General features: G+C 35.6%; 2 protein-coding genes across 4 annotated transcripts in view; one reads left to right on the plus strand and one right to left on the minus strand.

Annotated features, from left to right (window-relative positions):
- CBR4 (carbonyl reductase 4) overlaps positions 1-14,169 on the plus strand; it is an 84,427-nt gene that overhangs the window by 59,084 nt on the left and 11,174 nt on the right. The gene's annotated exons all lie outside the window — the stretch shown is intronic.
- PALLD (palladin, cytoskeletal associated protein) overlaps positions 1-14,169 on the minus strand; it is a 347,001-nt gene that overhangs the window by 7,452 nt on the left and 325,380 nt on the right. For all 3 annotated transcript variants that reach the window (XM_016148183.2, XM_036233612.1, XM_036233613.1), the window contains 3 exons: positions 11,920-12,069; positions 3,093-3,187; positions 1,131-1,263 (listed from right to left, as the gene is read on the minus strand). In XM_016148183.2, coding sequence (XP_016003669.2) covers positions 1,131-1,263; positions 3,093-3,187; positions 11,920-12,069 — 378 coding nt within the window. The remainder of the gene's footprint in view (positions 1-1,130; positions 1,264-3,092; positions 3,188-11,919; positions 12,070-14,169) is intronic.

A 14,169-nucleotide genomic window follows, 5' to 3' on the forward strand; every position in this document is an offset into this window, starting at 1 on the left:
TGGTATGAAGATTTAGGAGAAGACACTTCTGGCCAGGATTTAGGCCCTTCTCAAGCCTAGAAATGAAGCGGCACTGCTTGTTCCCACTTTACTGGGTTAAAACCTAGACAAGGAGGGACATGGACCAAGGCCACGGCATGTTTAGCAGGAGGTTAACAGGAGAGATGCCTAAAGCACTGTGCACTCCCAACCCACCTCATTCACACTGTACCTGTGCCAGCTGGACACAGCTATTCATGTTAAGGCAAAGTGAAATGCCTAGTTTTTCTGCCCCTTTTCTAACCCCAGCCTTTTTGGTTGCTTAAAGAATTTAAGGTCATTATGATTAGGTCGTAATTTGAACAGATCATTTTATTCTTTTTATACAATTCTATAAGCCCAGATTTACTTTTGGGAAAAAAAAACAAAACAAAACAATGCCCAAATCCTCTAACCAACGTATATTTGTGTTCTGCAATTCCAAAGAGAACCAGCAGAGGGAGGCCAAATAATTCTTAAAATCTTAACTTTATGAGCTAAATTTTGAATTAAGATCAGCAAATAATGGGGAAAAAAATTTCAGAGCAGAGATTCTTAAACATTTTTGGCCTCAAACTCCTTTGAGAAATTGACAAGAGCTATTTCACATGCAATTTTGTATACAATGTGAGAGTTCAGAGGTGCAGTGAACCTGCCTACTCTAGGCTAAGAAGACTTGCTGTAAAATAGACGAAAGAAGGCTGTCACTCTAACTTCACTTAGAAATGGGAAATGGGAGGAACAGAAGTTAGAGTAGATACTGGATGAATAAAGAGTGAAGATCAACTAATTAATGATTAGGACATGACAGATTCAATACAGTTATTTTTTTAATAATGGGAAACTTAAAGGGATGACTCTCCCAGTGACTTTCTGGAGTATGACACATATATATGGTTCTACATAATGAACATATTTAATAAACATTTAAAAATAAAGAAAAAAGTGATTTCAAACCATATTTAAACATCCATATATTTCATTAGCTTTTTTCTCTTAAGCTGGAAAACATTTTAAAGATGTACACTTTAAATAATTTCCTAAAAGGAACTAAAGAGAAATGATGATAGAGAAGGAATATGATAGATTTATAAGCAATAACAAGCTCTTACCTTGCAGTCCATTCTGCACAGTTTTCCTTCTTGAACAGTCAGATCCCCAGGAGCCTGCAAGAAGTGAGGTCTGAAGAACCGCTCCTGAATTGGTTCATTTTCATCTCCACTGTCCCTTGATCTAGAACGAGGCCTTAGAATGAAAGAGATAATAGATAATGGGTGGTTGGATAGATAGCAGTTATTTTTAGGCTCTAAGTTATCTGTTTTTTAAAAAACTAATACATAAAGTAATATAATATCCTTACCTGATTTCTATTCCCAAGGTTTACACTCAGAAAATTCAGCAAAATCTTGTTTCATTTGCAATTTTATAAATTTAAGTCTAAACAGTTCTGTTCTCCTAATGCTTAAAGTTAGTATAAATCATAAAAGGGGAAATAAGAAAAAAATGGCTCGCACTACATTAACATATTTTTCCTAAATATTTTTTAAAGCTGTATGAGAAATAGCAGCAGCTACTGCTCATTTATTACCAAATCTTTTTAAACAAAAACTGTCACTTTCTGCTGTGATTTTAAACTTATAGGAAAATAAGTTCTTAGTATTTTAGAAAAATTGAATATCTTTCTAATAAAGATTTCTTATTATATTAACCAGGAAAACAAATTACAGTTTTAGGCAAGTTTTCTTTTATAGCGGTTATCCATGTACCTGAAGACAGGAATAACCCGAAGACAGGAAGTTTTGCTTTTTCTAAAAATAAAATTGTGCAAATCTCCCAGATTTTGTGTCTGTTTCTTGCTTTTAACTATGTAGTCAGAGGTGCTTTAAAGAACAATACAATTTAAAGTAATTACAGGGAAGACTTAAGAGCAAGATGTTAAATTCTGTCAATAATCACTAGGAAGTAAGTTTAAAAACACTTAACTAGAAAAAGATAGAACAAAAGAATAATGTATTAGGCTAATAATTATCGGCTTTTAAAATATAGTTTTACTCTTCTCCAAGTACAGACATTTTTTAACAACTTGTTTTTGTAGGAAACACTGGGACATGGAAAAGCTTAAATATATTAAAGACCACGAGAAAAGCAAGAGAATGGATATGCTGCTAAATGTGTTCACAGCCATAGGTAAAGGCTTAGGATGCTGTGAACAGATATTGCCACAAACAAGTTAGAATTAAATCTGCACATGCCTAGATGCCAGAATTATCTTCCAGATGTTGAACAAAGGGCCCTGTGGATCCAGTCACACAGGGCAGCACAGACACACCATTTGTTTGTTTACTCAGCTATTCCGTACCTTTGTGAGCCTAACTTAGTAGATGTTCTCTTCTCCAAAGGTGTTTGCACCTGTGGCTTCTATTTTACAGTCAGGACTATGTGAGCATGCTGTCTGTAAAATATTTAAATAGGATCCCAAGATGATATCTTTTCCTCGCCCCAGTCTACTATTATTTCATCAGCATCCCTGCATAAACTCAGGGCTACTGGAAATGAAAAGCACACTCTCTAGTTAGCAGATATTTTTTGAACATTTAAAGTATGGCAGATATTATGGTCTAAAATAAACTTCTGAATTAAGTACAAAATGAACATTAGCAAACTAGCTGATTTTAAGAAATCTCATGGTTTATAATGGTCAATCCACATAGCCCTTGGTTAGAGGAGTTTGGTTTTGAACATTTGTGTACCATTTACTATTTTCATTAAGGTACCTGCCATTTAAAGGCACTGAGTCTTGATTTCTTCAAGTATAAATTGGGCCCTATTTAACGAAGTTGAGGTAGTATATCTATCTGAGCAGGCTTAGCACATGTTAGCAAATGTTTGCTCCCTTCCCCTTTCTGAACTGCGAAGGAGCACAGTCATTAAGGAGCCATACATTGCACACACTTTAAGATTGTATTCACATTCTGTCTTCAAACTGTGTTCACTTTTATGGTCATACTATGATTCTACTAGTATTGAATTACAGTAATAATAGTAACACCTATGAGAAAGAACATCTGAGATACCTTCTGACATGAGGGTGGCCTGAAGGAGAGCGGGGACTGCGACCTCTTGGGTTGACAGCTTGTACCATTAGCCGTCCAGTACAACTGACGCGGCCCTGTCAGAGACATCAGGAAAAGAACTTATTTGCTATGTAAAACAACTAACCATCAAGCAAAGTTTATTTTCCTGTTCTCTATAAGACATTAACAAACCAATGTGCCATATTAGTAATGACAGCAATCCCTCTCAGAAACGTACTTTCTCTGAATTAAAAAACCTTTACTGTTTTACCTAGGATGGTATTTAAAATGACAATCCTCACTGAATGATTCGTAATCCGCTGAAGTCTCCTTAACAGGTGAAGCTGAGTCATAAAATATAGCATCAGGACATTACTGTCGTGTGGTGATCTCAGCTTCGTGGAGAAATAGCTACTGGTTGTCATTAAATCTGAAATCAAACTAGATGATTTTAGTTTTCTGTCAGATTTTTTCAGCAATTTATTTATTAATTGTTTGTGGTATCCCTCCCAAAAACCACATATTGAGAGAGAGATGCCGGCATGGTGAAATGGGCATCATGTAAGAAGTATGCATAAGGATGACAAGGAGAGTATAATGAGGATAGGAAACCGTGTTTTCATGAAATGAACATATTTGAGATTTAAAAACCAAGAAGCAGTTAAATACCTAAATTAGGTCCATGCGTATCTAATGTCTCAGACCCATAGTAATATAATACCAGCAATGGTGAATTTATTAATTTGTGACATCAAAAACAGTAGTCCCCCTAATCTGCAGTTTCGCTTTCTGCAATTTCAGTTACCTGCGATCAACTGTGGTCCAAAAATATTAAATGGAAAAGTCCAAAAGTAAACAATATTAAAGTTTTAAATTGTGCTCTGAGTAGCATGATGAACTCTCACGCTGTCTTGTTCCATCCTACCTGGCACATGAATCATCCCTTTGGCCAGTGTATTCACAGTGTATACACAACGCAGAAAGATTCTGAGACCACACTCATATAACTTATTATAGTACATTGTTAATAATTGTTCTATTTTGTTAGTTGTTGTTTTGAACCTCTTACTTTATAACGAGTATGAATGTCTGGTACTATCCGAGGTTTCAGGCATCCAAAGGGGGTCTTGGAACGTATACCTTGTGGATAATGGGGGACTGCTGTATCATTTGATATTTACAAGATCATCTTAGGTTGGATCATTTAATCTTTACAAGATTCTTGTGAGACAGAATAAGCGCCCCAGCTTTTGCAGAAGAAGAAACAAAGGCTTCAACAAATTCAGTGATTTGCCCAAAGTTTTTGGAAAGTCAAGACTCAAATCCAGGTTAGGGAATTTTTTTAAGCAACCAATATCTGTTTCCCAAATTCAAGGCTAAAGATTTAACTTATATCTTTTTCTAATCACACAAGTGATTAGTTAATATTAATTTCTCTGTGAATCCTCTGGATTTTATACCACAAGGAAAAATCTATCTAAATTAAAATGTTTATTGAAGCAACAAAGCAAATAGTAAGGAAGCCATATTCCATATGGCTGAAGGTATTTGTGTAAAACAAAACATACTGTCTTGTCCTCATATTCCAAAAAAGAATCATGGGTCTTATATGTTAATTTGTTAAAGTATCTCCTAGGATGCATCTGTTGGGTAATTTATAATGAGTGTCTTCTAAACAAGTCACACCTATAGCAGGTACAGTTTTGGAAAGGTTAGATGAAATTAATTTTCAGATTTGAAGCTAGCTTAGGGAATCACAGGTGTTTGCCAAAAGCTCAGTGTAAGAGAATTTATGTCATGTGGCCTAAACTTCAGATACAATTAATCTAAGTTAGAAATAATTCCCCTTCATAATGTTATGTTTCATGTCTCCTTGGAAATTTTCAGGATAGGTAGTTTTGTTAACTATTACCTCAATAGCGCATACTGTGAATGCTAGAGGAAGTTACATATCTAATGGTGTAAGACTACTTGAGAGTGTTTCTTTACAACCACCTCTTTGTATTTGGTAATTCCTAATTCTTCTCTCTGTATTACATCCCTATGTGTCTTTGCCTTTTCTGGGTGGTTATGGCCCTCAAGAAGTCCAGGCTTTGGGCAGATCCCCCCTGGAAGCCCCACTGCTTGGATTTCTGCCCTTCCCTGAATGCTGCGGTGGGGTTTTTCCCTTTGTGTTTCCTCCACTGATGTCCTGTCCCTCATCCCAACTCACTCTCAGTTGTAACCCAGGAAGCAGTTCTTCAGAACACACAGAACACATCTTACTTCTGTGACCTCTCTATACTGGCAACTTGGAATGAAAATGGGAGTCAATGGTAGACTTTATTTTGACTGCAAACGCACATGAGGGCTGCTCTTCAACCTTGAGCTAGAATTCCATAAGTCTAATCAGTACCACAACTGCTTCTCATTTTTCTTGCTCCTCAGTGCTCATTATGCTGGGATGAAGCCCAGACACCTTTGTATGACACTCCCTAGCTTTGGCATCAGTCTGGGTTTGTAAGCCAGTTCTGTCCTTGATAGCTGAGTGACTTCAGGTAGGTAACTTAACCATTTAAGTAAGTTTCTTATCTGTAAAAGAGAACCATATATTTAATTCCACATTGGGTTCTTAGGAAGATTAAATGAGTTAACAGGTGCGACATACTCGGTATTGTGTTTTCTGTACATAGTAAATGCTCAAAATGTTAAAATTATTATAGCACCGAATATGCATATAATTATAGCAAGCTAATGAATATGAAGCATCCCTTAGAATTGTTTAAACACAATTTTTTCCAACATGTAATGGAACTTGCTTGCTCCCTCCCTTCTTCCTTTTTTTGTATTAGGATGTAAAATACTCTTAGCACAGAAGGCAGAATATGTGGAGAGTAGATCAACCTTTTTAACTTATGCTAGTGCTTGAAAGGCACACGGTTATATTCCAGATGTTTAGATGATGGCTGCATTTGAAGTATGAAATGAAAGATACCCTACTCAGCTCTAACCATGTGACTAAGCTTAGTATAAGCCATGCCTCTCTTTCTCTCTCCAAAAAAAATAAGCAGGTTGGCATACTACTCTTAAAGATTACAGATTACTACAATGTTTTCACAATTTTCACTGCTACTGCTTAGAACCATATACACAGTATTGCCACAGATATTTCTTTAACTCTCAACATTTAAGAAAAAGGACTATGTTACCATACAGTGTACCATTCACCACCTTTCTAATCCTACATAATCCTTTACTTCTGAACATAAAGGGGAAAGGTACGATCCTTGGAAGGCAGAACTATTAGTTTGACAGTGTTACCGACTAATCAGTAAATGACCAGGAGTATATAAAATTACCCAACAGATGCATCCTAGTAGATATTTTAACAAATAGACATATACGACCCATCATTCTTTTTGGAGCCTGATCAGTAAATGACCAGGAGCATTTAAAAACCATCCAAACTGACAAGTTGTATAATTTTGACATTTTCATTGGGGGGCGGGGGGGGGGAATCCAGAATTTAGTGAAGCATTTTTGAAAAAATGCCTCCAATGTGCACAATTGAAAGTTCAGCTTTTTAAGTCTGAACATTTTGTTTATGAGGAAGATCATACAAAATGAAAATTAAATAATGTTAATCATGATAATGTGCAAATTAACCCTAGTAATCATAATAATTAGTAGGCTCTGGTGCACATTAATGCTGTTGCATTTGGTGTTAACTTTATCATTTCTGTCTGCTTTATTATTAACACATGAATAATGGAAGTGAATGTTTAAAGTGAAGCTTGAATTGAGCCAGGCAACCTTACAATGCTAAAACAAAACACAATCAACAAACTGACTTTAAATTTAACTCAGCTGTGTGTTACTTTTCTATGCCAAACAAATCCACAGAATTTAAAGCTATAGTACAAGTAATAAGTTTGAATTCTTAAAGTGACTGTATTAAACATCCGTCTTATAAAGATTATTTGATGCCTCATGCAAGGCCAATTATTTATATAATATGGAAATAACATTTATGTTCCTAGTTTATGAAATTTAACTTGTGGCACACACATCTTTATAAAAGACTGCCACTTGTAAACATAATGTATTTTGAGAGCAAATCAAACTGCAAAACAGCTATTCCAAAATCCAAGTGCAATAATACAGAGTAACTTAGCAACACAACAAAACAAAGTAAAACATTCGTGTTTAGATTTAGTTATGTCTTAAAGATAGGATTACAGTCTAAAATAAATTGTATTTGTGATCGTCATTTTGGCACTACGTTTGGTGTAACACTGCACAATCACTCATTATTTCACTAAACTATGTGATTGCCTTGGTCTCTTAAGAATTGCCTGCGCGGCACACACTGAGCATGATTCGCAGTCTTGTGTATGTTGAGAGCTGTGTTCTGTCCCAAGCTGAATTTGGATGCAGTCAACAATAACTAACGTGTTTCTTATTCCCCAAAGATTAACCCAGGTGGAAAAATATTCTATAAAATATTCTGCTGAACTTTAGTGTTTTCCTCTTTCTTTGGTTCTCACCCTTTCTCTTGGCTGCTTTCTGTAATTATTTTCCACTGCTCAGGAAAGCTCTGCTGTCTGCGTTTCATTACTGAACCAATCTTTCCACTCCAGCCTTTTTCTCTTTCCCTTGGTCATTCACATCATGGAGGCTACAGTGTACCAGAAAAAAATAGGTATAGTGGTCTCCCTTTCAAACTTTCAAAACTTTTTTAAAATGAAAAAAATTCAAGGTAAACAAAGAGCATCAAGGAAGTGGGGGGTCAACTTTAGTTTTCTGTTGTCTACGTTATGCTTTTGGGACTAATATATCTTGAAGAATTTAGTTTTTACTTTTGAAAACTTTTTTCAGTACCTGCTAGTATCATGCTTCTTTTAAATCACTGTCTTAATTCATGAATTACAAGAATGGCAAAATAATTTAGTATGTAATAACAAATGTTATGAAGTTGAGATTATGACACTGTTTAACATTGCTATTACAGTATTCCTATGGCAACAAATGATAACATGCCAAAGTGTTAGGTAGAAAAATGGTATGCCACTTGAGTTCAATCTCATTTCTAGGTGAAAACTCATAACCTACATCTGACATATTTGGACATACCTGCTACTAAAGACCCCAAGATAGAAAAGGAGTTTTACTCTTAAAATCAACCAGGTAAACTGCTCAGAAACTTGGAACAACAACTACTATCAAGTGCCGTGTATATAAAAATTCTCACACGATAATTTCAATTTGAGTCCTGAACGCCCACTTTTAAGATTTCCTGAGATTTTCATCCTTAGCTTCCCCTCCTGTGCCTGCCTTTGGTCATTCAGGTGAAAAAAAAAAAGGGTACTTTTAGTCCCACCCTGTTTAGTTAGAATATTAGGTGGATCAACTAACCTTGAGAGACAGTTGGAATTCCAGACATTAGGAACTGCGCTGGTAACTGTGACCTCTGGGGTTCTAAGAACCGTTTGCTTCAGCCACAAGTGAAACGAGATATTTTGTTAGAAGGGCTCTGCTTTTGGCTACCTGATGTAAACTGGTCCACTTCTCACTTCTTTGCCTTCTCTTCCCAGGGAGGGTCAGCCATGGGGCGGACCTGGGATTTGGCGCACTGGGGCCTGGAACGAGGGCAGTGACAGCTCTTCCGGGCCTTCTCTTGGCCCCGGGTGTGCTGGGAGCAGAGCGCGGCTTCCCAGCTTCATGTGTGGCTCCTGTCAGCTGTGCTGTGGGTGTGACCTGCTCTCCAGCTCGCAGCTCCCTCCACCCAAGCCCACAGCTGTGGCAGTTGTGGCACAGCCACATCTGCTGCCTGACTCCTTTCCCATGGGGGTGGTAAAAAGGAAAAGCCAGGAGGTCAGAAGACCACACACTAGCAACATGCCGGGTAGAAATCCTAACAGTACTGTGGGAGCGGAACACCTAGAAACAGAGCTGATCCTTTACATCCTGATTCCACAGGCTTCTGCCAACTCTTTGGGCTGCTGCTCTAAAACAGGGCTATTAGTGTCTTTGAATGGAAATAATGTCAGTAACTAGCATTTGCTGAAAGCATGTTAAGTGCCAGATTAACTGAGTGCTTTACATTTATTATTTAAATCCATATTATTCTCATTGCATAGATGAGGAAATAGGAACAGAGGTTAAGTGACTTGTTAAAGGTCACAGAGGTTGTGAGTGGCAGAGCTAGAGCCTCAATGCAGATCTGCCTGGAGCCAAAGTCCATGCTCTTATCCCTTGAACTGTACCTTCTAGGCTTTTCAGTATCAATATTGCTCTACAATTCGGTCGGTGTTGTGCCATTTCTTTCCTTTGATTTCTATCCCTTCCTCTTTTTCTTTATTTACAGAGGGGGTCTTCGGCAGCCCTTCTTTATCTAGTGACTTCGTCACAGCTTGTAAGTAGTTTAAATGGTCAGAGACCACTAACCCTTCAGGCTGGCCCGCTATCTCAACTCTGCTCACTGCCACTAGCCACAAACAGAGACGCCTTTCCCCATTAGAACTTTTCCACATGTGAAAATACATTAGTATAATATAAAGACTAGAAGCAGCCTCCTAATCACAGTTTTACATTTTTGTTCTATAAAACTGCTTACTCTAGTAACAGTTTAAAACTTTTGCCAAAGAGAAATACCTCGAAATCAATAGGATCCCAGTACTGGCATATGTTTAAGAAGCACAGTTAATCCTGCCTCCATAATGCAGCCCAGCCTTTCTAGAGGAAAGAGGAGTAAAGAACCCAACATGAAGAAAAATTGTGGATTTTGATGAGTTGGCCACTGTTTTTTTTTTTTTTTTTTTTTTTTTTGGAAGGCAAAAAGCTGAAAATTGTAATTTGCTAATATTCAAGGAAACAAAGAAAATAGTAAGAAAAAACAGTTCCCTTAAATACATTTTAATGCTTATTTTGGTTCTTGTTTGGTATAAATTTTTAGGAAAAGCAGTGGTTTTGACTATTTTTCAAGGTGATGATAATGTATTCACTGATTGAAAAAAAATCAGAACCTCCATTATTAACATGGAAACTGCTGCAAGTGTAGTCTTCTGTGCTCCATCACAACCTGATTTGTGGGTAATTTGAGTTTCATTCTAATCTTTATATTACTGCAGAATTATATCTATACAACATGTACTATTAGGATTCGATGAACACTGTGCAAACTTTCAAAAGTTTGTAAGCTTTGCAAAAATTACTTGTATCATTTTCTAACACTTAATATTTCTTTCAAAAGAAACAATGAAATATGGAATGATATAAATAGATCTGAGATTTTGAAAAGATGACTTCAGGACAATCTTCATTAGTTACATAACAAAATTATTAATTTTAGCTTTCTTTTTTTTTTTAAAAAAAAATGTTATTTAGATAACTTTTGCAGACTTTGCGAACTTCTCGTCACACAGTAATCTTAAGGCGCAAAACTACTTCTCACTGTGCCCCCTATGCCCAGCATAGTGCTTAAAATATACAAGATACTAAATGAAAAATAATTTGCAGTCTTGAAATGGGAACGTGATACTAGGCAGCTGCCTATTAACTTCTAAATATTCAATGGATTTTTTTTTTTTTTGACCCTAAGTATAAGGGGGAAAACAAGAGAAAACATTTGGATGGAAACAAACAAAAGAAATCCTGAATGCTACACAGTCGTCTTCCGCCCCTTCTCTGAGGGGAGTATGTTCCAAGAACCCAGTGGATGCCTGAAACCTCGGAAAATACCAAATACTACATAGAGGATGTTTTTTTCCTATACATACGTACTTGTGATAAAGTTTAATTAACAATTAGGCACAGTCAGAGATAAGCAACAATAACAGAATAATTACAACAATACACTGCAATAATATTTATGTGAATGTTTTCTCTCTCTCTCTATTGTATGGTACATACAGCCTGGACAAAGGGATGATTCACATCCTGGGCAGGAGGGCCCAAGATTTCATCATGCTACTCAGAATGTCACACAATTTAAGAGCTGTGAATTGTTAATTTCTGGAATTTTCCATTTAATACTTCTGGACTGTGGATGACCAACTTTAACTGATACCATGGAAAGTAAAACTGCACACAAGAGGGGATTGCAATATATGGGCACTATCAAAATTATAATTCATTGACATTCTTTCAATTCCACTGAATTAGGTATGTATATATTTCTTTTAAATATTTTACTTTTTTTCCTACTACAGCACATATACACAACTCATTATCCTTTTCTCCTTCACAGACTTATTCCTATCAATGATATTAATTTATTTTTATTTTGTTTACTGGCTTATTTTAATGTCTCAGGACTTTGTCCTCTCCACCGCTGCAACCCTGTCACCTACAAAATAGGTGTACATATTAAGCCCTCAACATTTGTGGGAAAAATGTACATCTGCACCTGAACTATTCATGTAAAAAACACCAGATGGAATAAATACTCATGAAATGAAGTATTAGTTCTACATCCAGATGGATGTAGAAACTAGGAAAATAGTTTTAAGTCAAAGAAGCACGATTCAACCTTTTAAACAATCACTCTGTCCAAATAAATGCCTGTAAACACTATACAGTTGACCCTTTAATGTAGAGGTTGACTCTCTGCCCCCCACATAGAGTAGAAAATCTTCATATAACATAAACAATTAACACATATTGTATGTATTATATACTATATTCTTTCAATAAATTAAGCTAGAGGAAAAAAAACATTAAAAAATTTTAAGGAAGAGAAAATACATTTACAGTATTTATTGGGAACAACCCACATATAATTAGACCCATGCAGTACACAAGGGTCAGCTGTACACAGAGCTGAAGCAAGACCTATACCCTTCTGTACCTGAGGGTTTGCAGCCATAATCGTGTAATTCCCATCGTCGTCTAGGGTGGAGGCCGTGGTATGGAGAGAGCAGGTCCCATTAAGATCTCTTTGAATGGTGTAGTGATCATTCTTCGGAGAGATCTGCTTTCCATCTTTAAACCAGTAGATCTGTGAAAGGAAGCGAGGATTAAAAATTAAAGATGTGTATATAGTACTACTCTATTTGAGGAATTAATAAATAATTGTGCGGTCTGCAGAGATGAATTTTCATGTTAAATGTTAAAAAGAACTGAATAGGAAATTGATTTTTGAGTAAAAAAAAAAAGCAGGTAACAAACAAGTTTAGGATATCTTTTAAAAATATTTAAATTCATATGTTATTTACATTGAGGGATCTATATTGAATGTTGACAGTAATTATTTCTGACGTGACATTATAGGTATTTTTCTTTTTGCTTCTATTTTCAAATGAACTGAATTAAAATGTGTTACTTGTAAAGTGAAGGTTAAAAGGTTATTTTAGAAAACAAAAACAGACCCAAAACTCTAATCATTCTGCTGAATTGTGTAGGCAAATAAAACAGAGTGGTCAGGAAGCAAGTGAGAGTTAGGAGTTGGTGGCAGGTAGAGCTCTACTGCTTGAATTCTGGATCAAGGAACATATGATCAGGTTGAAAGTTTGTCAGCTTTCCCCACTATGTTAAAGAAAACACAAGAATATTTAAATGTATAATAATTTTCAAATAATATTTTAACTCGAATAGAAAATTAAATGTGAAAAATAAAGTAAAAATGAATCTTGATTAAATAAAAAAAAACGAAACTTTTTAATGGTTAAACTACCTCTTCTATAGGTCATCCTTCTTTCCCTCACCTTTATACAAAATAATTGGTCCATGCAGCTTTCATGATTTAGTATTATTTTTGATTTAGTTTGTGAACTACACAGTTGAAAGATAGGGCCACATGATGAATCACAGTGCCTGCAGCCCTAATATGACTGAGATGCTGAATTAATGCCTGCGTCAACCCACCTCCAGACTTACCATTAGTGAAGAAAATAAATCACACAGTTTTTAAGCTGCAACTTCTTTGTTGTCAGTTTTCTTCCTTGCGACCAAAAGCATTCCTAACTGATCTCTAACAGAAGAAACCTACTTCAGAGCCTTCAGTTTTTAAAATGAACTTTTTCCTTGATATAAAGCAATATGCAAATTGAGACTACGACTGGCATCCAATTTAAATTCTGTCAAAGCCTTGAATCTGAAAAATGCCCTTTCCTAAGGTAGGAAAAGGCCTGAAACATACAGTACTAAATAAGCACATGAATAATCAGGGTCTGACTGCTGTAACTATTCCAACCCCTAATTTTTAGTTAGCTTCAAATTTATAGAAACTATATATATCTCCAGAACCTAAAAATTAATCAACTAGACTAATAACTTTTAATTCTAAAAAATTAAATTATATAAAGCATGATACTTGATAATTACCATACTCTTAGTGATTTAAGGATTTCTGATAGAACATAGAAGCTGTGGTTAGTATCCAATTTTTTCCTTTTGCATCCTGCCACTATGCTATTTCTTCAGAATTATTTCTTTCCTTTATCATATATGTATTTTTTACCTCCATTATACTTGGAAAACAACTTTCAAATGAGAATTGATAGTTCCAAATTTTACAGGACTGCTACTGGAGAGGGGATGGGAGTGTACAAGAAATGAAAACAGTGAATTAGACATTCCTTTCCATTTTCTCAGAGCAAGCATGTCAAGGGCAGAATAAATTTTTTAAAAAAACAATCTCAAAAAGGGCTACATATTTTTTAAAAATGGATATTCCATACTTGAATAATCGCAACATAATTTATATAACGTGCAGAAGAAAAAAGTTCTTCAGTAAACGCGGGAGGGAAGAAACAGAATAGCAATGAGAAAAGGAGAGAATGGAATAGAAAAGGAAGGATGAAGAAGAAAATCTAATGAAACGTTCTCAAAAAAATTAAGCCTCTTAAAGCTATGAAACATTTAAATTTGTAGTGGAAAAAATAGTTATATTAAGAACAGCCCATCTTCAAGTGAACATAATATGCTTTAAGGACAGGAATCAATAATATTAGGATTCCATCAATGACTAAGACTTGAGTAAGGTTTAAAAATAATGGGGAATCTTTTTGTGACTGTTCTGGAAGTTCAAAATATAACTTCTTGTCGAGTTTCATTCATAAGCTGCAAATTAATTTTTATTAACATGCATTTGGTGCCA

This window comes from Rousettus aegyptiacus, unplaced genomic scaffold, assembly GCF_014176215.1.
Source record: "Rousettus aegyptiacus isolate mRouAeg1 unplaced genomic scaffold, mRouAeg1.p scaffold_m13_p_16, whole genome shotgun sequence".
Classification (NCBI taxonomy): domain Eukaryota; kingdom Metazoa; phylum Chordata; class Mammalia; order Chiroptera; family Pteropodidae; genus Rousettus; species Rousettus aegyptiacus.